Here is a 27935-nt window from a genome sequence, read left to right on the forward strand (position 1 = left end):
TGCTGAGCCCCTTATTTATGCATTATTTCGTATTCCCTGTATTTTAGCTCAGCAAATAGTGGGTGTACCTTTTTAGATCACTTACCCCACTTCGAACAACGATCGACATACTGAAACTGGGACTAGTTGCATTGACCTACACGCCAAGCAACTGTTTAGTACAGAAGGCACATCTCTAAGTGCCCGCGTTTCGCGCTGAATGACAACTAAAACAGCTGTTTTCGCTTTTTCATCGGTGCGTATTTTCCACAACATATTCGAAGCTCGCCAACATTTAATATTATTGAATTTAAGAATTAAGAGCTTTAAGAGAAAATGGTTGCCGGCGGCGCATCAGATACGGGCGGCGTTAAGCCCATGGTCATCGCGGGCCGCATGGTCCGCGAACGCGAGCGCCTCATCGGCATGACGCCCGAGGAGCGTGCCTGGCGCAAACAATGGCTCAAGGACCAGGAGCTGCCCCATGGGCCGCGCAAGGTGCCCGCCCTGGAGCTGGAGCTTAACAATCCCATCAGGCGTTTCTATCGTGCACCCTTGGACAAGGTTTGCAGCGTTTTGACGCCAGCGCTGGTGGGTGCAATTTGTGTTATGTAATCGAAAAAATGTTTAATATTTTTTTTTTTCTTTGTCAATTTCCCTGCGCCTTTTTCAAGGGCTTCCAACGCGCCTACACGGTGCGCTACTGGACCGGCAAGGCGCTGATTGCGCTGACGGGCATCTATGCCGCCGCCTACTACTTCAAATATAATCAGAACGTGAGTAAGCCAAGTTTGACATTATCAGCTTGGGTCTCATCCAATGCCAATCTGTTGCAGGATTGGACGCGCAAGGGCGGCTGGCGTGTGATATCGTCGCGCAAGGCGTGCGTGCCCGGCGACGAGGGCTATCCCCGTGTCTCGGACCGCTCGGCGCCCGCCGACTATGCGGCGCGCGGCTTCAAGCAGTCCCCGATCTAGGAACCAGCTCCAGCTGCCAGTTTGAAACGTCTTTCAATTAATGTTAGCAACAACCAATTCGCAATAAACATGGAACACACACACACACACACACACGCACGCACGCAAACTGGCTGTAACTGTATTCGCTGCAGAGCTTTGTCCCTGGCAAATGGGCAACCATTTTTACTTTGTGATGCCCTTGCATGGGTTGCCTTGATGTTCTCATTAAACATGTAACGCAATTTGCGAGACATTTGCGGCATTTATATTATGTCAGCCAGATCTGAGATCTGTGCATATCTCGAAAATCTTCTGCAAGCAAGGGTATTTCATATTCGTCCATTAACGGTTATTTCGTTTCTGCTGCGTTTGGCAAAAATTTGGTTTTGATTTTTTTTACTATGGCGCTGTTTAAGCACTTTTCAGCAGCTGTGCTCAATTTCGTACTATCGGTGCTTTTCTTTTATTCTGATTCTCGAGTTGTTGAGCTTTAATTCGTTGCGCGGCGTCAAATTTGTCGAATTTAATACAAGAAATACCCTTTTGACCCAGTTAAAATAATAAACAGAAATAAAAACAGTTAAATAACATGAATACAAAGCGTTACCAGACTATTTACGCAATTTGAAACAGTTGCCATACGCTTATATATATAATATTGCTGGCTTACTAATTGTAAAAAGTGTCGTGTTTTTAGAGCAGCGAATAGTGAGAACTTGAATTATGCGCTAGTTAAATGGAAAATAATTTAATTTTAAATTGGCCCGCTGGTGCGTGGCATTCAATGTTTACATTTTTCGCCGCGAATGGCAATTGCGCGCTGTGCTAAAAGAAATATCGCTTAATGGTGATGAGTGCAGCGCCCGAGTATCGATCATCACTAAGAAAATGCTCTTTTTTGTTATCGCTGTTCTCTCTTCCACTCTGCAACGGCGACAGCGCAGTTCACTTGAATTTTGTGAAACTCAGCCGGAAAAAGGTTTGATGTTGGTCCTGAAATTGTGGATCTAATTGCGCCAAGCACTCGCATACACAGGCGAACTGGATTTTCGATCGCATTTGGCCTTGACTGGAGCGTGTGCCGGTGTGGCAAAAAAACTAACAAAAACCCCGAGAGTTGTCGCTGTGTTTATGTGTGTGCGTGTGCAATTTATATATTTTTTCATCCGCGTGGAGCGCATTGGAACACACTAATTTTCTGTGCTAACTGCGCGCGTGGCTCGCACACACATCTCACCTAACCAACCCCCAATGCAACAACATCATCCATAACAACAACAGCGAGAACAAGAAGAAGAAGAGCAACACTTGCCCGAGCACCGAAAGTCTTCATCCGGAACAGGTGAGTGAGCAATTGTCCGCTAGGCAAGTTCAAAGCTCCGTATTATTAGCGGCTTCACTTTTGGCTACGTTCTTATATATTTTGTTTTTCTCGTTGTTGTTTTTGCAATTCCAATACATGCGATGCCGTTGCTTTTGGTTAAAAAAAAATAAAATTTTTTTTTCTTAAATTTTTTTCTGCCCTTGCCTTGTTCTACGAAAAAAATTGTGCCCGCCGCCAGCGTCGACGTTAGCGTCGCTGTCAACGTCGCTCTCGCGCTCTCCCAAGTGGTCGCTCAGCTCAGCTGTCATTTTGTCGTGAGAGCGCTTGACGTCGACGTTGCTTCCCGCGCGCGGGAAATTCACAACTTTGTCCATTCATAACTTGCCCAATTTTGCAATGATTTTTGCACACTTTATCAAATTAGATTCTATGTGTTTTATCCAATCCAATGCATATGCGCAACCATATGGTTTCATTTAGAAAAACGTTACTAGCGGCCGCCAAAGTTGGTGTCAAAAAAGTCCAAATTCGCCGCACACAAACAACAAAGTAACGATGTTTGTTTGTGTTGTGAGCGGCGTTGCCATCAGATCGTCAGACTGAGTGTGTGCAAAGTCTGTAAATGTAAACAGTCAGCGAGTTGACCCATTTAGTTGATTTAAGTGTACTTTGTTAAACTTTAACATTTATTAAATGTAAAAAATATATTTAAATTGGAATATTGTAAGAATGGCGCAATTTCATTGACTTTTTAGCGCCTTATGTTGATGTAAAAAATCAATTTTATGGGTTTCACACAGTTTTTCAATAAAATGGTTGTATGCTATTTAAATTTGAAGAAAATGTTAATTTTAAATTGTTCTGACCCTATTAATTAGTACATCTTTCTCTGCCCAGGTGGCAGCTTTAACAGCTGTAGCGCGCGCAACGCCCGTTAAACGAGCGCCACAAAACAGCTGTTACACTCAGTCACACACACACACACTCACACATTGTTCAACCGCCTACTTGGCGGTTCAGAAGGAGCGTCACTTGCTTCAGCTCCATTCAATAATTCGCAACTAACTCCTATATAAGTGTTGGGTAAGGGGCGTTGAGGGGGTCTGCAAGCTCCTGCCACACGCATTCCACTACTCTGCCTCTGCCTCTGCCTCTGCCTGGCTGGCATTTTTTGCGCGCGCCAGATGTGCTCTCTTGCGCTCGCACTTTCGGTTTGCTTTTCTCTCTCTCTCTGTTAAATGTCAGTTGGCCTTACCAACAACAACAACAGCTACAGCTACAACTTGTGCCCGTGTGTTTGTTGCATTTTTTTTGGCGCTGGATGTGCTTGCTTTGGCGCGTTTCACATGCACACACATTGCCTGCCTGGCTGCTTGCCTCTGCTGACGCCGACGCTGACGCTGCCGCTGCCGCTGCTGTCGCTGTCAACGCTTGGCTCTCTTTCTGATTTAGCTCTCCCTCGAGTCGTTCGCGCTGCCTGAACACCGATCTTTTTGATCACTGCTCAGCTGCTGCTTGATGAAGTTCGTGGCCGGCGTGTGACGACGTATAAAAAAATATACATTTTTTCAAGTGCAAATAATATTCTATTACCAAATGCAAATCTTAACGCCTTGCAGCGCATAGCATTGAGCACAATAAGCACCACAAATTAAAGGTAAAAAAACTACGCCCCAAGAGCCGTAAAACAGCCAAAAGAACGAAAAAAAAATGTGTAAAAATTACGCGTGTGACAAGTGTGGGATATAGCGAATGCCGCTAGTGTGCGTGTGTGTTAAGTGTGTGAGCATGTGTGTGCGAGTGTGCCGTCGTGTCTTTGCATTTTTTGCTACAAAAACAATAAGCTAACGCACACCAAAAAATAAAATATATACATATATGTGTATATAAGTTGAGACGTTTGCCAAATTGTTCTTATTAGAAAATTTGCAGATTCGACTGCTCGCTGCAGACGGTAACCGTTACGTTCTTATTGGCGACAGTTATTGTTGCTGCAAGTGTAGCTTGGATATGCATTCGACGAATTGGGTAAAGGTTTCAGCCGTTGCTAATTGGAATTAAAGCTAGGTTCAGTGAACTATTGCAACGCAGCATTGTTGAGGTCGCATGCCCTATAAGCTGGCTCGCAGCTCCAGGCTCATTTGACCCCAATTGGTTTAGCAACTTCGAATTTTGACAATTTTTCAGCCGCTATGAGCAATCGCCTACACATACACGCACATGAGTAACCGCAAACCAGGCACCGGCACTTTCTAATCAATTCGCATATATTTTCGTGGTGTCGGTCGGCGATTGCACTTTTCCCGCCATTCGAATAGATTTTGGGCGGTAAAACAAAAATGCGCCAACCAAACGCCCAATTCGCGCCACTTTAGTTGTGTTCTCTTCGCTTTTATTTTCCCCACAACCAATGACACACACATACACATCAACACACATACACACATATATATGGACACGCTCCCCGTCTGGGAGCCCGTATGTTACGCTCTCTCATCTGCACGCACACTATGAAATGCGCTCTTCCGTTTTATTCCAATCAGAATAACGAGAAGACCGAAGCGTCGCTGTCGCTGTCGCAGTTGGCGTTCGCTGTCAACGCCGGCGCAGTTCTCTGCGTCCACTTTTTCTTTCACCATTCTCGAAACAACAACAACAAGAAACAAAAACTTTTTAGTACATGCTACGTCGCCGTCGACGCCGGCAGCGCTGCATGCTTTTGAGATATGCGCCGACGTGAAAAGCTCAAAGCGAAAAAAAAAACATCGAATCGAACCTTTTGAAAACTTGACGAAAACGAAGCAAACGCGCAAAGCGCACAGCACAAAAAGAAAGAAAACATAAGTAACAGACAATGAAGAAAAAGAAAAAAAAAAAACAACAAGCAAAGCAACTGAATTATGTCAAAAGTGGCGCAAAATCTGTTGGTAGTACGTGTGGCTGCCGCCTAGACTTAAAGAATGGGGCGAGCGGGTGGGCAGGTGGTGATATTGCTTGGGGGTCTAAGCCTCGACGCTGCTGGGGTTCATTGGTATTTGAGAGTGTGCGTTTGTGTGTGCGTGTGTTTTAGCAGTTGGTTACTTTTTTTTTTGCTAATGCTTTTTCTCTGCTTGTTTCAAATTACCTGCTACAATTTGTTCATTGTTTTGTGACTTTCTTTTTGCCTGTTTATTACGCTCTTTTGCATTTTGTTGTTGTTTTTGTTGTTGCTGTCGCTGTTGTTGTTGTTTTCTTGAGGCTTTTTGCGTCTTGGCTTTGTATTTGCTTCTGACGTTTTCTCAATGTTTTGCTGTTGTTTTATTTTTGCGAAATACTTGTATTATTTTTCTTTATTTTTTCATGTTTTATTATCATTCATATGTTTGTATGGCGCAGGGCTGTGCAAACTGGCTAAAGACGCGAAAATAGGCGTTGGGCAGGGTTATTTGCCGGTTGCGTCATGAGTTTTTATACCCTGAACTCATTTAAAATGGGTATAAGGGTATATTGTATTTGTGCAAAATCCAAATGTATGTAACAGGCAGAAGGAAGCATCTCCGACTCCATAAAGTATATATATTCTTGATCAGCACCAATAGCCGAGTCGATCTAGCCATGTCCGTCCGTCCGTATGTATGAGCCAAAGGATCTCAGAACCTATAAGAGCTAGAGACTTGAAATTTTAGATGTAGATGCTCCTAGTTCCCGCGCAGATCGAGTTTGTTTCCGATAATCGATAACTTACTCCGTTTCCAAGCAATCAATAAAAATCGATATCGATATCCTGTTTTTTGGGCAATTTTGGTAAATAATAAGAGCTAGAGTAAGCAAACTTGACATATAGCTTCTAAAATAGAATATATATATGCATTTGATGTTGGAATAAGAGGGTTCAGGGTATCCCCTAGTCGGGAGCTCCCGACTAGAACCTCTTACTTGTTTTTATGTATAAAAATATATTTGTTATTTTACGTACCGTAATTATGGCTTTTGGCCTGCTTTGGTCTGGGAAAAGCTTGGCAAATGTTGGATTTGAGCTAAGGATTGGCGATAATTTGATAATTATTTTAAGTTTAAGTTCTAAAATAAAACGGAAGATTCTGAAATACAACTTCTTTGGCGTGAACTAAAATTGTTGAAAAATATTTATAAAATAGAATTATTTTATTAGAATCAAAAATAGATTATTATAAAAATTTGATATATAGATAGGATATATATATATATGGTTAACATTTAAAAGAGTGTTTTAGATTTTTGCTCAAGAGTTAAAAAACTTTCTTCGCAACATGATAAAATGTAAATATTTTCATTTTCAATATTTACACGCTTTATTTAACACTTGATAGATCTTGTTCAAGTGATGCGGCAGAAAATCAAACAAAATATATTCACATATTAAACGCATTTATTATATTTTCGAACATCACCTGCCCATTTAGCCTAAAGAAAATTCCAAGTAAAAATATTTCTCAATTATGCGCGGCGAGAGATCCAGAGAGAGAGAGGGAGAGAGGGAGAGAGGCGTACAAATATTAAATAGGATCGTGACTATCTCATATATATCGAAAAGCATTTTTCATTGTCTGACGACGGTTTTTGTCGCTGCAAATGTGGCAGACGAAGCTGAGATGAAGCCCTAGCTGGACGTGGACCGTGGACACCGGACCGAGGATTGTGGGGATTGTGCAGTTGAAAGGGCAGTCGAAAGCAGAAACAACAATGATAAACAATTTCCAGTTATACTCGTGCAAACACACAAAAGGATAGCAGAGAGACAAGTCGAGGGAGAGAGAAGGAGATCGATATAGTCAGACGGATATATGTGTGGATATATAATATGTGACGGCCACTTGAAGCAGTCGCATCCTTTTAAACGACTGCTGCTAAATATAAACTAAATAATCAATTGAGCGCATCGTTCGTCGGGCTTGGCCTAACGGCTACTTCAAGGCCGGCAATTCCTGGAACGGCTTGCCCATTGAAGAACTTACTTGGATTTGGTCGCCTCGTTGGTTACTTTCACACGCACCGCTCTGCAGTCCATTGCTATAGATACATTTACATTTACAGGCACAGATACAGATTCGTATGCCCACGCGTACGCTGAGAGAAATCGGAATGCTATTTTTTCAAAATTATATTACACGTGTCTAATACCATGATTATTATTAATTTTTAAGTAATAACTCATTCTTAAAGATCGCTGAAAGAGTTACAGTATCTTCATCTTCATAGTCAGAGCGAGAAAAGCTTCATATGAGGCGAAGTTCCATTTGATAAAAGCTTTAATTTACTTGGAAAGCTCTTAGTTGGATTGTACATATTTGTGGAAAGCTCTTGATTGGGTTGTACATAAATGTTTTTAATATTTCGCTAATATTCTTATGTGTTTAAATTATACGTTCTAATTAACATTTAATTTAAACAATAGAGTTTCCACATAAATTAATTAAGTTTATTAAGCGACAGAAAAATCAAAATACTTTTGTTGGTTCGGTACAATACATATATCTTTCCATTAGCTTCAGTTGTTGAACTCAGCTATAGTTCGAACTATGGCTCGTACTTTCTACAACTTTTTGTTATTAATCTAGTTGAACTTTCAACAAACTTGGTTTTATGCAATTTTAGAAGTAGATGCAAGTTCTTCTCTTTTGGGAAAAAAAAGCTTTTTTAAATTGGGTTTGGTTATTTTTTGCAGCCTTGATTCATATCTGTTATGATATATAAAGAGTTTTTATACAATCATTTTGCGAATTTTAATAAGCTTTAAGAAATTGTATTAAAAGTAAATTTTCAGTTAATATAATAATTTTTTCTTACGGTGCACGGCTTGGTCTTTCCTGTTTTGGTCCAGTGTGCGGGCACTTAGAGTTCCCACTAATTGCAGAAGCGCACAGGCGACCACAAGAAGCGGACGCATTGGCATTGACAATCCAGACAATTCATGTTACAGATACATACAATCTACATACATACATATATATGTATGTGCTCAACATATATATGTTTATATGTATATGTATTTATCTTGAGTATCTCAGGAATGTATCTTTTCTCGTTGTGCAAGCGCAGCCCAAAATGCATGCAACAGCGACAGCAACAATAGCAACAACACGGCAACAACATCATGACAAACAACTCAAAATATACACACACTCGCACACACACACACACACTCGCCCTGCGATACACACCAAAAAAGGACGCACAAAATAGCAGTTTGCGACGCAGACAGCAGAAGAAGAGAAGAAGTCGTCGTAGACGCGTCTCGGAATTCGGCAAAGGGACCAGGGCCATGGGTCCAGGGTTCAGAAACCAGGGACCTGTTTTCTGTTTTGCTCGCCCGCTCTATGCCTCCTCTCTCTCTCGCTCTCTCTCTCTCGCGCGCTCTCTCTCTCGCGCGCTCTCTCTCTCTCTCTCTCTCTCGCGCGGGCTCTCTCTCTAGTTCTCTTTGCACATTTTGCGCATTTTTCGTCAGTTCGCTTTTTACCTCAAGTTGCGAGTTCGAGTTTTGAGTATCTTTTTCATTTCCTTGTGGGAAATTGTGTGTTGCACATATACACACATATATTTATATATATATATATATATATATATATATACATATATACATATATACATATATATAAGCACATTCAAACAGAAATAAAAATAAATATGAGTACTACAAGAATTTTTGCTTCCTCGTTTGCCCTCGAAAACAATTCCAGTTAAATCCGTTCGCATCTCATTGTTGTTGACCTTGGCCTTCAGGTAAACAATTTACTCATGCTTCGTCTAATTAGGCCCTGGGAAGCTGTATAGCGCCTTTTATGTTCCACTCCTCCAACTACTCCTCTCTGTCTATCATACATACATGCACACAAATGTGTATACCTGTCGCCGCATAATTCTCGCTAACTGATAGCGAACTCCTCTCGCGGAGTACGCGAGCATCTCTTCTTCCAGTACAACTTAATCTTCATTAGCGCCGCTTTATCCTAATCGGAGGACTTTAGCCCCGATGGGGCTGCGTGTGGCCAGTGGAATTAGTAAGTCATTTATTAATGTTAGTGGCAGCGATTAAGCCTTGAACACATTTCCGAGAACTAAATAAGCCATCTCTCTGATAGGATGGCTTCATTTATTATGCAGTGTCAGATGCGATCTAACCTGATGCAAAGCGATAAATTCCAATGCTAAATTTGGCATATGGCAGTCGTTGTTTGCTGAGATAATCGAGATTTACACGTCATATGTGGCTAGGATAAATCTATTTGAACCTGATTTCTATTAATTCTAATGTGAGCAGAACAGTTATTAATTGGTTTCACTATGCTGTTCTTTATCTTTATTAAAAAGCGAGATAAAGTGCTGAGATCCTTTTATGTTGAAAGATTTTATTTTTAATATCAGCATCTACAAGATCAAAGGCCTTATATTATATAAATGATCTCAGCTGAAGCTCGTTTGAACTGTAGATAAATTACAAAGTTATTTCCAAATATTATTTATGTATATGAAGTATATGCTTTAGCTATATTTATTAGTTAAGATCACGCCTGATCTCATGTGATCTTTGAATTCATCTATTCAAGTGTTAAATAATTGTATGATTATTATTTATGCTCAGAGCAAAAGATTTGAGTATTTATTTGAATAAAAATGTATATATTATAATGTTATATTTAGGTATCGATCACAAATCAGTAAGGTTTATGATTTATTTATCAAAAGTTATTGCTGCAAAGATTGTTTTGGACTCATGAACAATTATTTTCCATCATCACAGTTCTTTAATTTAATAGACAACCATTGCTAGTCGATCGCATTAACATAGTTTTTTTTTTTTAATCAGAAACTCCTTATAATTTATACGAACGATCGCATGTTTCTGCAGTTTTTGTGGTTAACCAACATTCCAACAAAATGTTATATGGGAAATAACACAAAAAGATGTTAAACATTTTTGCAGTTCATGTCAAAAGTAGGGTTGGAAAATTTCGAGGTAAACATAAAAAAAAAACATAGCCATAAAACGAAGAAATGTAAAAGGCAGCAATTAATTAGTGGGCATATCCGCAATTAGTGTAAAAATGATGGTCCGAAAGAAGCAAAAAATGTTGTGCCGGAAAAGCAGCCAAGAAGAAAAGAGAGAAAAACCCCCTGAACAAATGGGAAACATTGTATAAGAAAAGACGATGGGCGGCAAACAAGGAGGAGCAGGAGAAAAGAAAGTCGTTAACTAAAAAGCAGTAAAAATGGGGTAGTTATATCCTGCGAGAGGTGTCAAAGTGAATGCCAGACAAAAGCGGCACATAAATCGTGGCAAAAATAACGCCGGCCCATATGTCACACAGCGCAAGCGCAACAACAACAACGGCAACAACAAAAACAACAGCAATGAGAAGGAAAAGAAAAGCCGAAACAGGAACCAGGCAGGAGCAAAAGGAAACGCGACAGGATACGAATGCGCGGAGCAATTAGCGCTGGGGAAGTCAATTGAAGTTGCAACTACAACGAATTGAAAAAAAGTAATGTCTATAAAAAATAACTACTAAGCGGCCTCGAGTCGAAAGTGACCGACTAAAAGCTACCCTGTACAGATTTGATGGTGTTTAAAGAAGGAGCAGAAACTTATTTACGTCTTATATATGCATAGAAGAATGTAAGCTTTTATCGAAAAGTATCGATAGGCAGAGAAGATAGTCGAGAATGCCCGACTAAAAGATACCCAGTATAGGCGGCAGCTGGGCTTACACTATGAAAAAGTGTTTGATGGTATTTAAAAGAGGAGGTCAACTCATCTAGCTCTTATATATTCAATTAACAATCTAGGCTTGAATCGATAAGTATCGATAGGCTTATAATATAGCTTCTGTTAGCAATTTGCAATGAGTACAGGGTATATATAGAGACACAACAGAGGGAATCCTTTAGCGGCAGCCTGCATAACGAGAGGAGGGTTCGGTATTACCAGTTTGGGGTGCCGACTATCAACAGCTGCCTTGGGCATTCACCTGCCCCGCAGTGGCAGCAGGCAAATAGCCACAACAACAGGTGCATTGATCTCTACCATATTAGAGCTCGATATAATTATGTGTGTTGTTGTCTGTCGTAAAAAAAAACCTCCACTAGAGCCAGCATTTACGTTGACGTGGCGCATGCGCCGTCGTGCAACACCTGACACCAGCAGGAAAACGTCCAGCCAGACTCTTAATCGAGCCTCGTGGAAATTCTCGAAATGATCAAATGACTATTCACCAAAAACTACCTGTCTAATCCGCAGTTGACCCATGCCTGCATTTGTCTTGGCTATTTTCCCGCTTGTAATTTGAATATCTTCTGGCGGGCACGTCCATTTTACATCATCCTAAAATACAGTTCAATATTTACTTTGGCATTTGCTAAAATACAAAATGTGGAAAACAGAAAAATTATATATGTGAGAAATGCCTTGGCAATGCACGTAAACAAATTTGTTTTGGGTTTTGTCTGTAGCTTGGACCACATGCTGCGATCTGTGCCTCATGTGTTGAGTCCTTGAAGGATCCTAACTGTCGATAACTTTTGTGAATCGTAAATATGCACTGCCTGCAACATATGTGTGTTATGTCTTAACCTTTTCTAGTTCTATTTTTAATTTTAATTACTTTTTTTTACCGATTTTTTTAATTTGTTTTGTATATTTTTTTTGTAATTTCCAGTTCCTTTATTATAAATCGCACAACAGTTTCTGCTTAATCAAGCAGCTCTAAATATTTAAAAAATTATTGATATTCAGCTTTTAACTTCAACGGCATTTCACGGCCGTACAATTATGGATTTTTATGCCAAGAGGTGAGTATATTTAATACATTTAATTTTTACTTTATTTTTTTTTAATATAAAAAAAAGCGGATATTTTATTTGAATTAACTAAATGTGTATTTAACATTGTGATTATTTTATATTATTTATAACATATTTTTATTTATTTTGTTTTTACAAATTCCTATATATTTATTCAATATTAAGACATTTCTTATGTATTATATTTATCTTCATGTTTTACTAGGGATTAACAGACCCCAGAGAAATTATATTGAATAGTTCTTTTCCTACCTGCTAAGGTATTTTCTCTGGTCCGTAATTGTGTACATTTTCTGGTCCTTAAAAATATGTCTTAATTCTTGGATAAGTTTTATGAGACATGAGTAGAATATGTAATATATATGTATTATACATATATCAAAATAATTATTCAATTTAGAGTTCTCACTGTAGATTAGTTTTTTAGCAGGAAAAATAAATATCTACTAAAAAAGAGCCTGGAGGTGGGCATGTTAGTTTCTAGTCAAAAACTACAATATTTTACAACTTAATATATCATTCTAAGCATTTTTTCAAGAAGAAGTTCTGAACGTTGCGTTTCCTCTCTAGTTCCTTGCCACTTCCTACACGCATTAACTGCGTCTATGTCGTGTGGACTTCCTTTTCAAAGCCAAACCAACCAATTAACACCCCACATGAAAGAACTAAAAACCCAACTGTCTAATAGTTACAAAGAGAATTTTTGTTTTTAATTTTCCTATTGCTATACTCTAACTGACTTCCTGTGGCGACAACGACAGACACTTCCTTACCCCCATACAATCCTGGTAGCGTAGACCTCTAAGGCTACTACCAAAGGCGACCGATGATGTTTATCTAATAACATATTCGTAATTATAAAGTGACGGGCCAACTGGTTATGGCTGACTACCCGCAGTTGCCCCTAGCTTCGAGCCAAGTGCGATAATCTAAAATGCATTTTCACTGCAACTGCGACTATTTTTACCCAAAAAGGACACAAATCGAACAGCTGTTGTAGGTGTTAAAAATAAAAGAAGTCCACTCTGATAACCAAGTGGCGCATCCGCAGCGCATTCCGCTACACATAACGAAAATTCCTATAGCCTGTGACCTAGCGAAAAGGTCCTGTTTCGGTGTCCTGCGTGTGATTAGTAAATAATTGCGCGCGAAAAAGTCATTAGAAAAGTGTTTAGTCGCTGTCAGTTGTTGTCCCGATCGACTGCCCTCCGAGGTGGTTGACAGTTCCAACCTAACCTTGCCACATCATTCGTGCCGCATGCTGATAATGTTGTCATACAATTTGTGGCTTTTTAGCTTTTCAGTGCCGACCTGCTTCTGGCCTGGAAATTAATTGAGTTTAATACCCGCCCTCCCCCGGCCCAGTGCGCGCTTCAATATAATTGCATAATTGCCCAGTCATTTGGGCCTTGTCAGTTGCGACCCTCGCAACTCCGTGCTGTCCTCCCCCTCCCTCTTCGATCACTTAAGTGATAGTCCATTTTATGGACATCAAGTTCGTGGTCAAACATGTGTGCGACATAATTATTGGTATATGTTGCGCAAAAAATATGTCACCCGAAACATAGTATAACGGAATTCTTTTAATCATCAACGGATCAAGTTTTATGCTTTTGTGAGGTTATGTTTTTTGCGCAAAAAGTGTTGCATACTTTTGAGGGACACAATTTTTGGAAAATGACGTGAGAAATGCTAAACAATTTTTGAAATGAGAGTCAGTCAAAGGAAATTTAGGTTGAAATACTATAATGGGGGATATTTTGAAATAGAAGAAGAAACTTTGAACAGGTCAATAATGCCATGTCTGACTGTAAAAACTTAAAAAGTTCTCGTTTAAAAACTTTGCAGACGTTCATTTTTTGGTTGTAGGCAATTCATATAAGAACGAGTGTTAAAAAATTAAGTTATCGAATGCTTGACTTAAGAATTTTAATATTTTAGCTTTAAATGAAAAAAAATTTAAAAAATATTTGCATTACTCAAATATCAAAATATAGATATAAATCCTTAATCCTTAATCCTTATATGAGATAAGAAGTATCTTTAGACCGTCGATTCTTTTGCTTGCCTTTCCCTCGTATTTCCCAGACATATTACTTTCATTTATGCATAGGAAATCCTGTACCTTCGCATAATAATATTTCTGCAATGCATATTTGAAATATTTACTTACCTTTACATGCCACTGAACTCTGAGCTTCATTGATTGTCATATGGAGTAGCTACCCCCCGGGAATATTTGCCCATTCCATAGTTTTGATTGTGCTAAGATGCTACAGCTGCCGCTTTCTACCTACATTTTCACACCCAGTCATAGAACCAAAATAGATGGCAACTGAGAATTTTTCCACGCTGCGTCTTTCACAGCGAACGAACTTTCACCGCGAACAAATTGACAAATTTCTCCGATTTGAACCTTTAACCAGGGCCTAGCACCCTACTGACCTACCGTTGACAAAAAAAAAAAAAATAAAACAAAACAAAAAAACTTATGTGTGTGCGGTCGCTAGCACGTACGCGCCATTAGTCCTTAGACCCCTTTTTTTAACTCAGCCTCTCTCTCTCTCTTTCCCACTCGCTCGCGGCTTGCGGCTATAACTCATTTCTAAGCGATTCCATTTCCTTGTAATTTACTACGTGATTACTTTTTCTTGTTCATTAAACCATTAAACGCGATCGATAAAGCATCCAGCCAGCGGGGGGAGAGAGAGAGGGCCGCCAAGACGAGCATCAAAACACAAGCCTTCTGCCGATCCTTTGGCCAAAGAAAAATGGCTTAGCATTTGAATTTATGTGCAGCCAGGCCCTTTCTCGCTTATACTCTTGCCGTGGCTATTATGATGATGTCACAAAGCTTGTGCACTCCATAATCTATATATGTATATATTCTCTATCAAGAGTCTTTCTAAGTTGTCTGCTTTTAAGCAAACAAATTAAGTCAAAATTTATCTAAGGCCTGCCGTGAATCTGTTTATACTTATGACAAATCGGCTAGATCAGTCGAATATATTAAAGAAAAATTGGAAATCTAAAAAAGTTTGTTTCTTTGTCCGAATAAGTAATTTTTGGATATCTTATCTACATTTTTGCTAAACCTAAAAAACTTTATCTCATCGCTTGGATTGAAACCCGAAATAAACTGTTTTTCGAAGCATATTTTTGGCTGACTTCATTCATATTTCATATTTTCATATATTTTTTTGTTTAAGAAAACTCATTGCAATGATTATGTTTTAAAAAATAAATGGTATATCAATATATGTCGGCAAGAGTATTTAAACTTCGGCGAACCGTAAATAAGTTTTTCTTATTTTGAAGACGTTTTTTTAATGAACCCCTTTTGGCACCTTTTGTTGATTTGCAAGATGAGCTGCTGTTAGGGGTTAAACGAGCGAACTTCTCGAATTGCAAAATGGAAAAATTCGCGCAACGAATTGCCTGAAGTGCAGTTTTCTTTCGGCTGAGATAAACATCTGCCTGGAAGAATATTCTAATAACAGTTACACTTCCTCTTGCATTATGCATAATGTGCATGCAAATTTGCCAAAATTGCTTAATTTTTGAAAATGTAAAGGGTCGTGAAAAATGCGAGAATGAGGCGTCTCCCAGCCTCTCGATTACAATTTCCCGGATGTTAAATATATTCATGTAGCCAATGGGCGCCTGTCAAAATTCAATGAATTTATGCCTGCGCCCCTATATGCACTTGAGGCAGGGCCTTGCCTTGCTTTCTTTTGCTATCTTTTCCCATTTTTGATTGAGTGGCATTGAGTTTCCCCAGGCGCATTGCAAATTTTCGTGTAGTTACCAACTGTACAGCATGTTGTTTGCTTTCCTTTTGCAGTGCCAACACAACCAGCAGCAGCAATGAAAATCAAGAGCACGCCGTCGCAGTCACCCCCGCCAGCAAACAGACTAGCTGCAGCGGAGCAGCATCCACATCCACAACCACAGCCACATCCACAGATCGTCTAGTTATCTGGAGCGACATATCCAATTCCGTGGATATGTATCCCTGCTTTGGTCAAATAAATGCATCATCTTCCACAAATCTTATGGGCGGCAGTTGCAAGCGCAAACGTCGCTCATCATCCACTAAGGTGAGTAGTATCTTTGTATACCCTGCTAGCGATAAGGTTTTAGTTCTCTAGTTTGTATTGTGAGTAAATATACTCTATGGCGCCTCTGATATCAGTGTTCGCTGTATCTGTATCTGTGTATTTGTGTGCCGCTCGTAATTTGCAATCTTATCAAGGAAATGCCAAGCGCTTCTGCGGCTTGTCAATGACCCTAACGATCTTGGCATGATCAGCTTAATATTTGCTCAATGCACTATGGCAAGAAACTGGACGTGACTCTATATAAAATGTGTTCAAACTATTTTTTTTTATTACTTTCAAGAATATTAAGCAACAATTTACACATGTAAAGTAATTCCCATCGATCGACAATGTGCGTTCGTTTACCATTTTGCTTTGGGCTCTACAAGCTTTCGATTTGCTGCTAAGTAAACAACTTTCGGACCACTGTGCCCAATGTATGAATGAAACGTGCACTGTGCGGTGCTTTATTCATCTTTATTGCCTTTGGTGATCTTGTCACTCTGGTTTCTGTTTTGTAGACTTTGATCTTAGGCATTAGCTCATCGGTTTGTTATTAGGTTTGAACAAAAGTAAAACAGGAAATAGGAAATTATTTTCAACTAAAATTAACATTAATTTTGAGTGCCTGCTATCGCGCTTTGAAGTACAACTATTAATTTGTATGAATCGAAAATCATTTGTATTTGAAATAATAAATAGGAGATATGAATAATCAAATATATATTTATTTATCCGAAAATTGTACGAGATATTAATAACTTATAACTGATTAATTTTAAAGTGACCTTCAACTATTTTTCTATTTTTTTTTTAATATTGTTTATTGATCTTGAATGTTTACTGATCTTGATTTAAAATCGAACTTTAGGGGCCGTTGCTCAATTTTAAGAATAAGTGCTGGCACTTTTTTATATTTCAATTTTAATATAATATTTGATAATGATTAATGCTGATCTTCAATTATTAAAATACTTCAATTTTGGTTTTTCAAAGATTCATTTGTTTTATTGTGTGCCTATGATCCCATAGAAGAGTTGATTAATGCATGTTTGCATATTTTCTTTTTCAAAACTGTTCGCTATATTTAAAATTTATATTATTGAGCAACACTTACGGATCTTAGTTTAAAACTGATCCTTTTAGTGATCAGCTGATCTTTAGTTATTTTCAGGGCATTCAATTCGACTGTCTTTTGAGTGATTTTATCGCGGCAATCGTTCAATTAGCTTGTTAACGTTTTCATTTAGAATATATATGCATATGTTATTTTAAGGACTCGGCTGCCGATTTGATCTTTTGTTGCCTGATCTGTAGACAAATAAGCCATTGGTCACGTACAAGATCTCAGCCACTTGGCACTTATTTGGCTGCATTCTGGCGGAGGCAAACACAATGCTGCAGCCCAAAAATAAATGCTACTTATGAAAAGGCACATTACGCACTCTACTCTGCCCGCTGGGCAAGTCGGGGCTTCTGTCTTGGCGTGCTGCTTTCTCAAGTAGCTGCAATCAAAGCCTGGCACAATGGAGGGCACACGGCACAGACAACGCGCCGGCTCCTGATGGACGAAAGGCAGCTGTGTTGGTGCAAAGGATTTGCTGGCTGTGTACTTTGTGTGCATATGTAGTAGTAGCATTATTTTTTATTTTTTAAAAAACTGACAGGCTGCGAGCAATGAACTTGCAGAAAAACTGTTGGTAAGCATTGGGTTGGTTTTTGCAAAAACACGGCGACTCTACCCCAGTTTATGCTTTATATAGGCTGCAAAACAAATGTCATTCTGGTAGCGTGTTTGTTTTTTGCCCCCCCTCCTCAAGCAGTCGACTAAGAATTCCTATGCTCTTGCAATATGCTGAGCATATGCACATTAGGACCAAGGACAAAGGACAGACAGACGACGTCGAAGTTGATGTTGAGAACGTTGCGCTTGCGCGCGCACACCTTGAGCCGGGGACATGTCCACCAGGGGTGGGTTTTGCGCAGGACCTAAAAGTCAAGGCCTTGGCAAAATGTCCGTTAAGAAGTTTACAATTTTTTGAAATTGAAATTGTGCGATAGTTGTAGCTTAGGTTGGGGCCGAGCTGCCTGCAGGCTGTGTTGTCGTGCGTGAAGCAAGCAACTAGATCAAGACGGGATGGTACAAGCGGATGCGCCTTAACCACAACAAGAACGAACCGCACGAAATGGGGTTGCACTTATCCTTTTTTCTTTTTTTACCTTTACCTTTACCTTTCAAGGATCGCACCATCTAATTAAATATTCATCGAGACGACATTTGCAGCGGCGTTTGAGAAATGGCTGCATTACCGGTCCGTCCTGCCATGGGACAGTAGCCATCCTTATGCAAATGTGTTATGTCCTGCTGCTCATTAGATTTCCGTTAAATATTTATGCAAATCATTTTCTTATCGCGAGTACTCTGCTCTACAGTCTGTCATCTGTTTATGGGACGCGTTATGGTTCGTTCCTCAGGCTTAATTATGCTGAGTACGGGTTTTCTCTTCGCCTTTCTCTCCTGGCCTGAAATATTATACAATATTTGTTTAGCTCGCGCAAAAGGATAAAAATTATGGTATTATTTTACCAATTTGTCAGTGTAATGCAAACCCTTTTGTGCGTGATATGTGCACAGATTCCAACATTGTTTTTCTCTTTTTTTTTTGTTGTTTTTTGTTGTGTCTTGTAAGCATGAAATCGGTACCACCTTTGTTTTCGCTTCTTTTTCACCCGAATTCGGAAGGGGGCTTTTCATCGTGTCTCGCTGCGGGTCCTTGCCACAATCAAGTGCAGGACTTGTGCTTGATTTCTGTCAAGTCAGCGCACACACATTGACGCAAACTTGATTTTCAAGCTGGCTCTTTTTAAGGTTCTTCTTCTTGTTGTTGTAGCTGTCGATGTTTCCCAGGTATCCCAGCTTGGGATAGACAAGGAAAAATTGTTGTAATTTGACGTGTTTTCCTTTGATTTTTTTTGTGTAAACTGTAATTATAAGAGGATTGCATTTAGCTTGGGAAACACAAGCATGACAGTTGCTGGGAATCAATGCAAAAGTTGAGTTTGAGTAAAATGAAGATGTTCTGGGAAGAAGAATTTCGTTTGTCTTGATATACAACAATTTGCGTGAAGCTCAAGAAATCTCAGGATATTTTGAAGCTTAAGAATTGACAGCATTTGTTGAAAAACTTTATTTGATGTTGTTTTACTTTGAGTTTGATTTTTTTTTTTAAGTTGGAATAGTTCAGCATTTGGGCATATTATTTCGACAGTGCTTGCTTGAATAAGTTCCAAAGCTGATTTGAATTTGTTTTAAGACATTTTTTAGTCTTAAATATATATTTATAAAATACTCCTTGCCTTCTTACTTTTTACCTATTGCAATTTAAAGTTGGGCAAAATTACACACTTAAACTTTTTTCAAGAAGAAAACTTTTCGTTAATATATATGTATTTATCTACAGAAAGTAATTAAAGTAATTACTAGTAATAATTTTTAAGGAAGGAAACTTTCCTTTCATTTATATCAATATATCTACGGCAACAAGGTAACATCTGTTTCGAGTGTCTACAACCCTGATAGTTCCTTATCTAATCTGCACCCAGAATAATATTTCCCTCTAGTTACGCATGAATTTGTATATAGCTAGATACTTCAAAATACACCTTTATATGAAAGCAGAAGAAAAAGCTAATATTTTATTAGATATTATTACTAGATCAGTTTTTGAAGTAATGTTCGAATCAATTTAGAATCAGTGTATGTATACATTTCATTTATTTCCCCTCTTGCATTTCATATTCAAAATTCATTTGCCTCCTTTGCACTCTGTAATACTGCGTAACTGCCGCAACAATTGCGGCCGCAGGACCTTTGCTTAATCCCTTTGGTCATGCAGTCTAACCAATTGCATGATTAATTACATGATACTTCACGTTGCGTCCTACGTCTTCACTCGGACAGTCGGAGTTTTCTTCATGCAGAGATTTTTATAATGAAGTTTTCGCTTTTCCCTGGCGATGATAAATTTCATGCAAGTCATGCGGACAACCGCGAAAAAATAACTGACACCCATTAACCCCTTTCTCCGCTGCTGCTGACCAGGGGTCATTTTCCGCATTGCCACGAAATATGAGTGTTTGTTATTGTGTGTCCAGTGTGTGTCCTTTGGGACATGCGGCATGTTTGCATATCATTTATAAACTGAGAGCCAGAAAGCTTGGCACAATGTGACAGGCTTTTCGGCTAATTTAGAGCGATGGGCAGCACGACGTTTGCCATTTGTCTCTCTTGATTGACTAACTCTGCGATAGAATGACAGAGTAATTGTCCAACTAAAATACTGCTTGACTGACTATCTGACTTAATGATTGACCGACCGATTGAATTACTTATCGACTACTTGGTTGATTGACCGATGTGAGTCATTGATTGATTCACTGAATGAACGCTGCATTTACGCGTAATACAAATTAGGAAATTAATGTTAAATTTGTCTACAACCAGTTTTAAACATTTTCCATAGATCTTACGACCGATCTACTTAGAAGATATATATACTATTTACTGTCAAAGAAATTTACGAAAATTTGGACACAAAAAGTTAAGATGAAAATAAGGGTCTAAAGTTGCATAAGCCAAATTAACGTCCCATCAAATTTTGTCTTATTCTTAAAGCGTGTTTAATCCAATTGAAAAACAGATATTTATTTTGATATTTATGACAAGAACTTGTAACAGAAAAGGACGCAAAATGCCAGCTAGCCAAATAATTGAAAGTTGAGGAATTTCTAACAGGAAAATTAGCTCATGCCACTCGTGCAACTAGCAGCTGCCTATTGCAACATATTAACAATTATCAAATGATGAAAAGAAACGGGGGGGGAAAAAAAATACGAAATTAAATGTTATGAAAGAAACTTGGACGGGGGCGAGCACAACAAAATGAAACTACAGAGCACAATGCCTGTTACACACACAGAGAGAAACACACACACACACGCACACACACACAATAATAAAAGTTACACCTGGACCCACGCCAAACGAAGGGAACCAAGACGGGGCAGAGCAAGCAAGCAAGCGAAAAAAAGGAAAGGTGTTTCGGTATTTACAAGGCGAATGCAAGCGAACGGAACGTCAGACGAAAGATTACGACACAGGACTTTAGGGTCCAATACAATGGACAACTGAGGCTAAGCAGAACAGAAACGATGCTGCGACTTATGAGGTTGACAACGTTGACAACGCTGTCGGGGACAATTGTCGATTGCATCATCTGCTCAAATGTTCAAATGGACTCCCAGTTGTTATTTCGAGTGATGTTTTGGGTGCACTCTGTGGGCTGTTTGGCTTTGCTATAAGTACAAGTTCTTGAGACAGCAGCTGCAGTGAAAAATACAAATCTTGAGCCAACCTTAAGCAGGGGGCAACGCAGTTTAACCCTTGTTAAGCTTGAGCACAACCCCTTTACGCCTGGTCCACACACAAACTCCTTTCAGCCCACTTTACAGTTCACTAAATTCACACAGCAGCAGCAGCAGGAGCCGGAGCAGCAGCCGGAGGTAGGATCAATGCAATCACATTGGGTTCACACAGCATAAATATTTTATTTATTTGCCAAGAAATTCAGAATTCTTGACCAGACTCAGTCCAGCAAACGGCAGATGTTCTCAGCGACAGCGACACGCACCAGAGTTGGTCCAGAATTTCTTATGCCATTGCACGCTTTGATTTTAATTGCATGGCATTGCGTATACCCTAGATAAGCATGACATGTGTCCATTGCCCATTTTGGCATTCCCTAAGTCTAAGCCATGAGGGTTGCATTTTGTGCCAGGAATAAGAAATTAAATTTGTCATGCGCCTCGGAACTATTTCTTCTTCTCTACTCTCATTATTTGCCCGTCTGTCTTGTCTTCTGTTGTCTTTCCTCTTCCTTTCTCCTCCATCTATCTTTTTGGCAGACCTACTCAAACAATTAAATGTGTCACATAAATATCGTTAAATTTTTTCCCTCATTTTCCTGCAGCTTATTTTCGTACAAATTATGTGAAAAATCTTTAACGAGCCCCCTTGGAATGAGAAAATTGTTAAGCTTTTATGATGTGTCACATTGACACGCCCTTTTTTGAGGGAAGGTTGGGTTAAGGAGTTTTGCAGCGATCTGTTTCAAATTGTTCACGGAATTCCTTACCACAACCAGAAAATCATACAAATGCTGTTCGTATATTGCAAAAATTTGTAGTTTTTATATTTATAGAATGAAAATATTTTTCTTACATAAACTGAATTGATTTAGAGAAAGTTCCAAAATGCTTAACCAAGACTAAAAGCTTTAGAAGCTGAAATTAAAGGCAAGAATTTTAGTTTGAACTGTGAACCGAAAAAGCAACAATATTCTCCTTTGCATAACTATTTCAGTCTTTAGTTGACAAAGTGGGTTGCTTTTTGCACATCTGCTGCTGATCTTCACTTTGATCTGTGGTTCCATTAGCTCAGCTCTACATTTTGGCTTTAGCAACGCCCCAAATGCAATGGCAAAAAAATAAAGATAATTTATTGTGAAAGACAAAAAAAAAAGACGAATTCTAAGACTGCAGCTTGAGCTCGAGCCAAAAAGGCGATAATACGACGGCAACGGGAGCAGCGGAGTAGGTAGTGATTTCTGGCCGAGTGTCTACCTGGAAGAAGTTGACAAAAATAATTGTAAAAAGGATCAGCAGCCGTCACAGGGATTTGTAGCTGCTGCTGCTTACTTGGCTGATAAACACCCAAATGCAATGCGAAAACAACAAAAACAACGCGACGTTGCGCGTCTCAAGAAATCGAACCCAGGAACCCCGGCCAGAAACTCTAAAGCTGGCAGATTGACAGAGCGGGAGAGAACGAGACAGCGAGCGGGCGATCAGTTGTCGATCCTGTTTCGGCATTGCAACCCCTAAATGCCTAAATGCAACCTTCGGGCAGGATAACGACGGCGCAACGAAGCTAACGAACCGGGGTTCGGGTTGGCAGGGTTCGGGGATCGGCGATCTGGAACGAGCCTCGATCAGCTCAGTTGCACAGCGCAAGTCAACGCGTTTGGTACACCACGAGCAGAGAGCGGTGAAAAAATAATAATAATAAAGAAAAAAATAAAACAAGAAGAAAGAAAACAAAGACCAAGAAAATGATTCGTTGTTGTTGCTGAGCAAAAGGAATCAACAAGAAATATATACCTCAAGCAGATGCAGAAAACGAGAGACTGAACCGAGTGCAAAAAACTAATTTAGGAACCGGATTTCGCAAGATCAACAGCAGCGCGATAAAAAATCAAAATTAAAAAAAAAAATTAAATAAATGTTTTAAGTGCCAAGACACACTTTAATCATACCAAAGAACTTAACGCGACTAAACAACCAAAGACTGCTGCTAAATATAATAATACAAATAATATTAAAAATAATAATATTAAAAATAATAATATTAAAAATAATAATATTAAAAATAATAATATTAAAAATAATAATATTAAAAATAATAATATTAAAAATAATAATATTAAAAATAATAATATTAAAAATAATAATATTAAAAATAATAATATTAAAAATAATAATAAAAACATAAATCAACTCTCAACATTAGCAAAAGTGCAATACACACACATACGCACTCTCTATACACACACACACACACACACATTCGAAACACTCTCCCACGTTTCCCAGCCGCGACGAAAAAGTGTTATTGTTATCAGGAACTGAAACCCTGACTGAACATATATCCTTTTGAATTTCTCTCGTGTGTGTGAGGTTTATTGTGCGGGTGTTTCGTATTATAAGACGACGGCCAGGATTAAGGCCAGGCTTGTGACAGGCGTGCCCACATAAATTCACAATTATTTGTGGATCCTCTTTGAAGTGTCTGCCAATTAATTCGAAACACGTTTTCCTTGCGTGTGAGCCTTGCTTTCGCTTTCATCTTTGTTTCGGCCTCTTACTCAAAATTGTTGTTAATGTTATTATGAAGTTGGAACAGAAGCGCAAATTCATTGAAATGGTAAAAATCTACATTAATTTAATCTATGTATTATGATAAGACTTTTATAGAACTAGAACTTTCTTAGCATAAAAAGATAGCTGAGCTAGTTGAGTCTCAAGTTGATTCTAGAATGTCTAGTATGGCAATAGATGGTTATGTATGGGTTATATTTAAGATAAGCTTATATATATATATATTTTTTTTTTTTTATCAAGTTAAGATCAGTCTAGAGATTGACTTATGTATATAAGTTAGACGATCACTTTGGGGTTACATTTAGTTGGCTGATATCTAGTGTCCGATCGACAAGATTAATTCTTTTTCTTCATGAAATACATAAAGTGAAGATTGCTCGAGATTCATTTAAGTATTAATTGTCGACAAAAACGAATTTCTTCCTTATTATTAAATATTTTTTTTCTTATGCAAATTAATTGCTAAAAGCCTAAATTGATTAAATATCAAGTTTTAGTTTTGTCAAACGCAGGCCTTAATTATTGTAGATATAATATATAATTGAATTAATATTAATATTTAATTAAAAAAGATCTACCATATTTATATATTTATTCAAAATAATATAGTACACATTTTACTTTTTTTTTATTGTTAACAATTTTACTTAAAGCTATATTCCTCGCGTTTTACAGGATCCTGAACTTGGCTACGAACCGCCATCGGCTAAACGCCAACAGCGTTTGGCTGGTGTGGCCTATGGCAGCGACCAGAGCGATCGCTCCTCGGTGGCTTCCTCGGTGTACACATCGCCGGTGACATCGACGACCAGCGAGACGGCGCTGAATGCCCAGGAGCTGCTCAGCATACGCAGTTCGCCGGCCGAGGAGCTGCCGGAGGCGCCGCATAGTCCGCTGCCCGATAGCCCAGACAGTCCGCCCAGTCCGGATCGCGGTGCCAAACAGCTGGCGGGAGTGGTGCCCTATGGAGCCATGGAGCAGTCAAAGGCTGATGTTGACGTTGACGAGCTGCTGGACGACAGCTGTGAGGAGTACTCCTTCGACGAGGAGGACGACGACGAGGATGACAACGATGTGGAAGACGATGAGGAAATAAACTCATCGAGCTCTTCGCCCGCCTCCTCAACGGTCACCGGTCGCAGTCAAAATGGTGAACGCACGCCGGCTACTCAGCAGCTGGCGCATCCGCCGAGCAATGGCAGCCGTGCCGTCAGCAAGGATGCGTTGAGCAAATTGAATGCTCAAAAGGATGTCGCCGACCACAACAGCTACAATTGCATGTCGCCCGCGGGGGAGATAACTCTGCGTCAGTGCCCGCTGCCCGCCCTCGCCTGGGCCAACGCTGCGAACGTCTGGAAACTGATGTGCAAACGGGATGAAGGGGACTCGCACCTGCGCAGCAGCAGCATGCTGGAGCAGCACCCGGGTCTGCAGCCGCGCATGCGTGCCATACTGCTCGACTGGCTGAACGAGGTCTGCGAGGTGTATAAGTTGCATCGCGAAACCTTCTACCTGGCTGTGGACTATCTGGATCGCTATTTGCATTCCGGTCGCCAGGTGCAAAAGACCCATCTGCAGCTGATTGGCATCACGTGCCTGTTTGTTGCCGCCAAAGTGGAGGAAATCTATCCGCCAAAAATCAGTGAATTCGCCTATGTGACGGATGGCGCCTGCACTGAGCGGGACATACTGCAGCACGAGAAGCTGCTGCTGCTGGCGCTCGACTGGGACATTTGCCCCATCACAGTCACCGCCTGGCTGGGCGTTTATATGCAGCTCATTGTTAACAATCGCACGCCGGAATCATTCTCGCAAATTGGCAAACAGGCGATAGCCGGCGAGGCAGATGATGCCTTCATCTATCCGCAATTTAAGGCCTATGAGTTTGTGCAAACATCGCAGCTGCTCGATCTGTGCGCCTTGGATGTGGGCATGGCCAATTATCCGTATTCGATTTTGGCCGCGGCGGCCATAAGTCATACATTCAACCGGTAAGTTTGAAATCTAGAAAGCTTTTTGCCTTTTAGTGTTTACTTGATTTAATCCAATGAAATAAAAGAAAACAATTTCACAAACCACCCATTTTCCACGCTTCTTTCATACTAACGTTTACCTTCGCTTTCTGCTTTTAGTGAGACCGCGTTGCGCTGTTCGGGCCTGGATTGGCAAGCGGTGCAGGCCTGCGCGCGCTGGATGGAGCCCTTTTTCCATGTCGTATCCAAGAAGGCGCCCTATCTGCAGCTGAATGAACAGAACGAGCAAGTGACAAATAAGTTTGGACTGGCCCATATCTGCCCGAACATTACCACCGATGACTCGCACATCATTCAGACGCACACAATCACAATGGATATGTATGTAAGTATCTGAAAAAGGGGAGAAGAACAGCTTAAGGCTACTTTGCTAGAGCTTTCGCTAATATTTTGAAATTCTTAGGATGAACTGCTGTTTGCACAGAATACATTGCATGAGATGCGTGCTCGCACTCAGGCCTCGCCGGCGACGGCACTGCGCGCTCCAGAGAGTCTGCTAACGCCGCCGGCCTCTAGTCACAAGCCGGATGAGTATCTGGGCGATGAGGAGGACGTGCCAGCAACAGCCACAGCCACAGCCGCAGCAATTAAGTCGGCGAGCAGCTCCAGCGTTCGTCAGCCGCTCCAGCCAATTGGCAGTCACAAGAATCCTGCGATTTCTGGCGCCGACAACAGCAGCGGCAGCGGCATCGTCAGCGGGAACGGCAGCGGAAGCGGAAACAGTCGCGCTTAGGCGCTCTGAAGTCTGTCCACTGTCTCTATCTCAAGCACACACACGCCCGCCCTAACAGATTTAAATATTAAGTGTTTCTAATATATATATATATATAAATATCTAAAAAAAAATATTATAAATTATTTATGTTAAGTGAAAAGTTATTAGTTGCCTAATTCCAATGTTTAAAAAATATTTAATTGAAATTTCATAAGCGCGCGCTTTTTGTTTTTTCTCTTTTAATTTGCACTTTGCTCGCAAATAACTGCCCAAACAAAAACAATGCCTATTTAAATTATGTGTATCTATATAATATAAAACAATATATAATTTTAATGTTCACAATATAGTTTATAGTCATGCTTAAATCCAAGGCAAAATTGAATTCAGCTTAAGTTTATAAATAATTATTATTTCTTGTTTTTGCCAACTTAAAGTTGAGCAGTATGTATTTATTATAGACTTCAGACTCAGCGTTGGCATATTTTATAAAGAACAATACACTTTAGGAAAAAGTCTAGTTACATTTCAATTGTACAGAGAGAACACGTCAGAAAACACACACACTCAGACCCTCAGTTAAATCACAAGCTCAAATCATGGCGCGAGGTATTAACAAACTAATCTTTAATCCAGCCAAAAGCCTATGCACTATATACTTGACTAATATACTAAAATTAACCGATAAGTTGAGGGCAAATGCACCAAAATTAACAACGACTAATGCTAATGCCGCATATTCATTCATTCATACAAACAATTAACACTACTAACCCTATATATACATATGTACACAATACATACTCTATATATATATATAAATATATGTATAGAAATACCTAAGCTGACATGAAGATAATATTTATAATGAGAATTGGCAATTGAAAAAAACAATTAACATGAATTAAATTACAAACACAATCAAGCGTAAATGTATATGTATTTGCAACATTTTTATTGTAGAATAATTGCCATAATTTGCTAAGCAAATCAATCTGTATATAACTATAT

The 27935-nt window shown here is 39.5% G+C and overlaps 2 protein-coding genes across 4 annotated transcripts; both read left to right on the forward strand.

Moving 5' to 3' along the window:
* The first annotated feature begins 147 nt into the window (after positions 1-147).
* On the forward strand, positions 148-1191 carry LOC115763367. 2 transcript variants are annotated; one of them, XM_030705895.1, is made up of 4 exons: positions 148-235; positions 295-570; positions 654-755; positions 816-1191. In XM_030705895.1, exons 2-4 carry the CDS (start codon positions 316-318, stop codon positions 954-956), a joined length of 498 nt encoding a protein of 165 aa, XP_030561755.1. In that variant the 5' UTR covers positions 148-235; positions 295-315; the 3' UTR covers positions 957-1191. The 2 variants fall into 2 exon arrangements, with proteins under 2 accessions (XP_030561755.1, XP_030561754.1); XM_030705894.1 differs by lacking the exon at positions 148-235 and having other exon boundaries at positions 245-570.
* A 527-nt stretch (positions 1192-1718) lies between these two features.
* LOC115763544 (G1/S-specific cyclin-E) lies at positions 1719-26986 on the forward strand. 2 transcript variants are annotated; one of them, XM_030706160.1, is made up of 6 exons: positions 1719-2280; positions 11934-12066; positions 15923-16178; positions 24852-26167; positions 26309-26534; positions 26613-26986. In XM_030706160.1, exons 2-6 carry the CDS (start codon positions 12047-12049, stop codon positions 26940-26942), a joined length of 2148 nt encoding a protein of 715 aa, XP_030562020.1. In that variant the 5' UTR covers positions 1719-2280; positions 11934-12046; the 3' UTR covers positions 26943-26986. The 2 variants fall into 2 exon arrangements, with proteins under 2 accessions (XP_030562020.1, XP_030562021.1); XM_030706161.1 differs by lacking the exon at positions 11934-12066 and having other exon boundaries at positions 2186-2280.
* The last annotated feature ends 949 nt before the right edge of the window (positions 26987-27935 follow it).

This window comes from Drosophila novamexicana, unplaced genomic scaffold (genome assembly GCF_003285875.2).
Source record: "Drosophila novamexicana strain 15010-1031.04,08,12 unplaced genomic scaffold, DnovRS2.1 tig00000739-arrow-arrow-pilon, whole genome shotgun sequence".
Taxonomy (NCBI): domain Eukaryota; kingdom Metazoa; phylum Arthropoda; class Insecta; order Diptera; family Drosophilidae; genus Drosophila; species Drosophila novamexicana.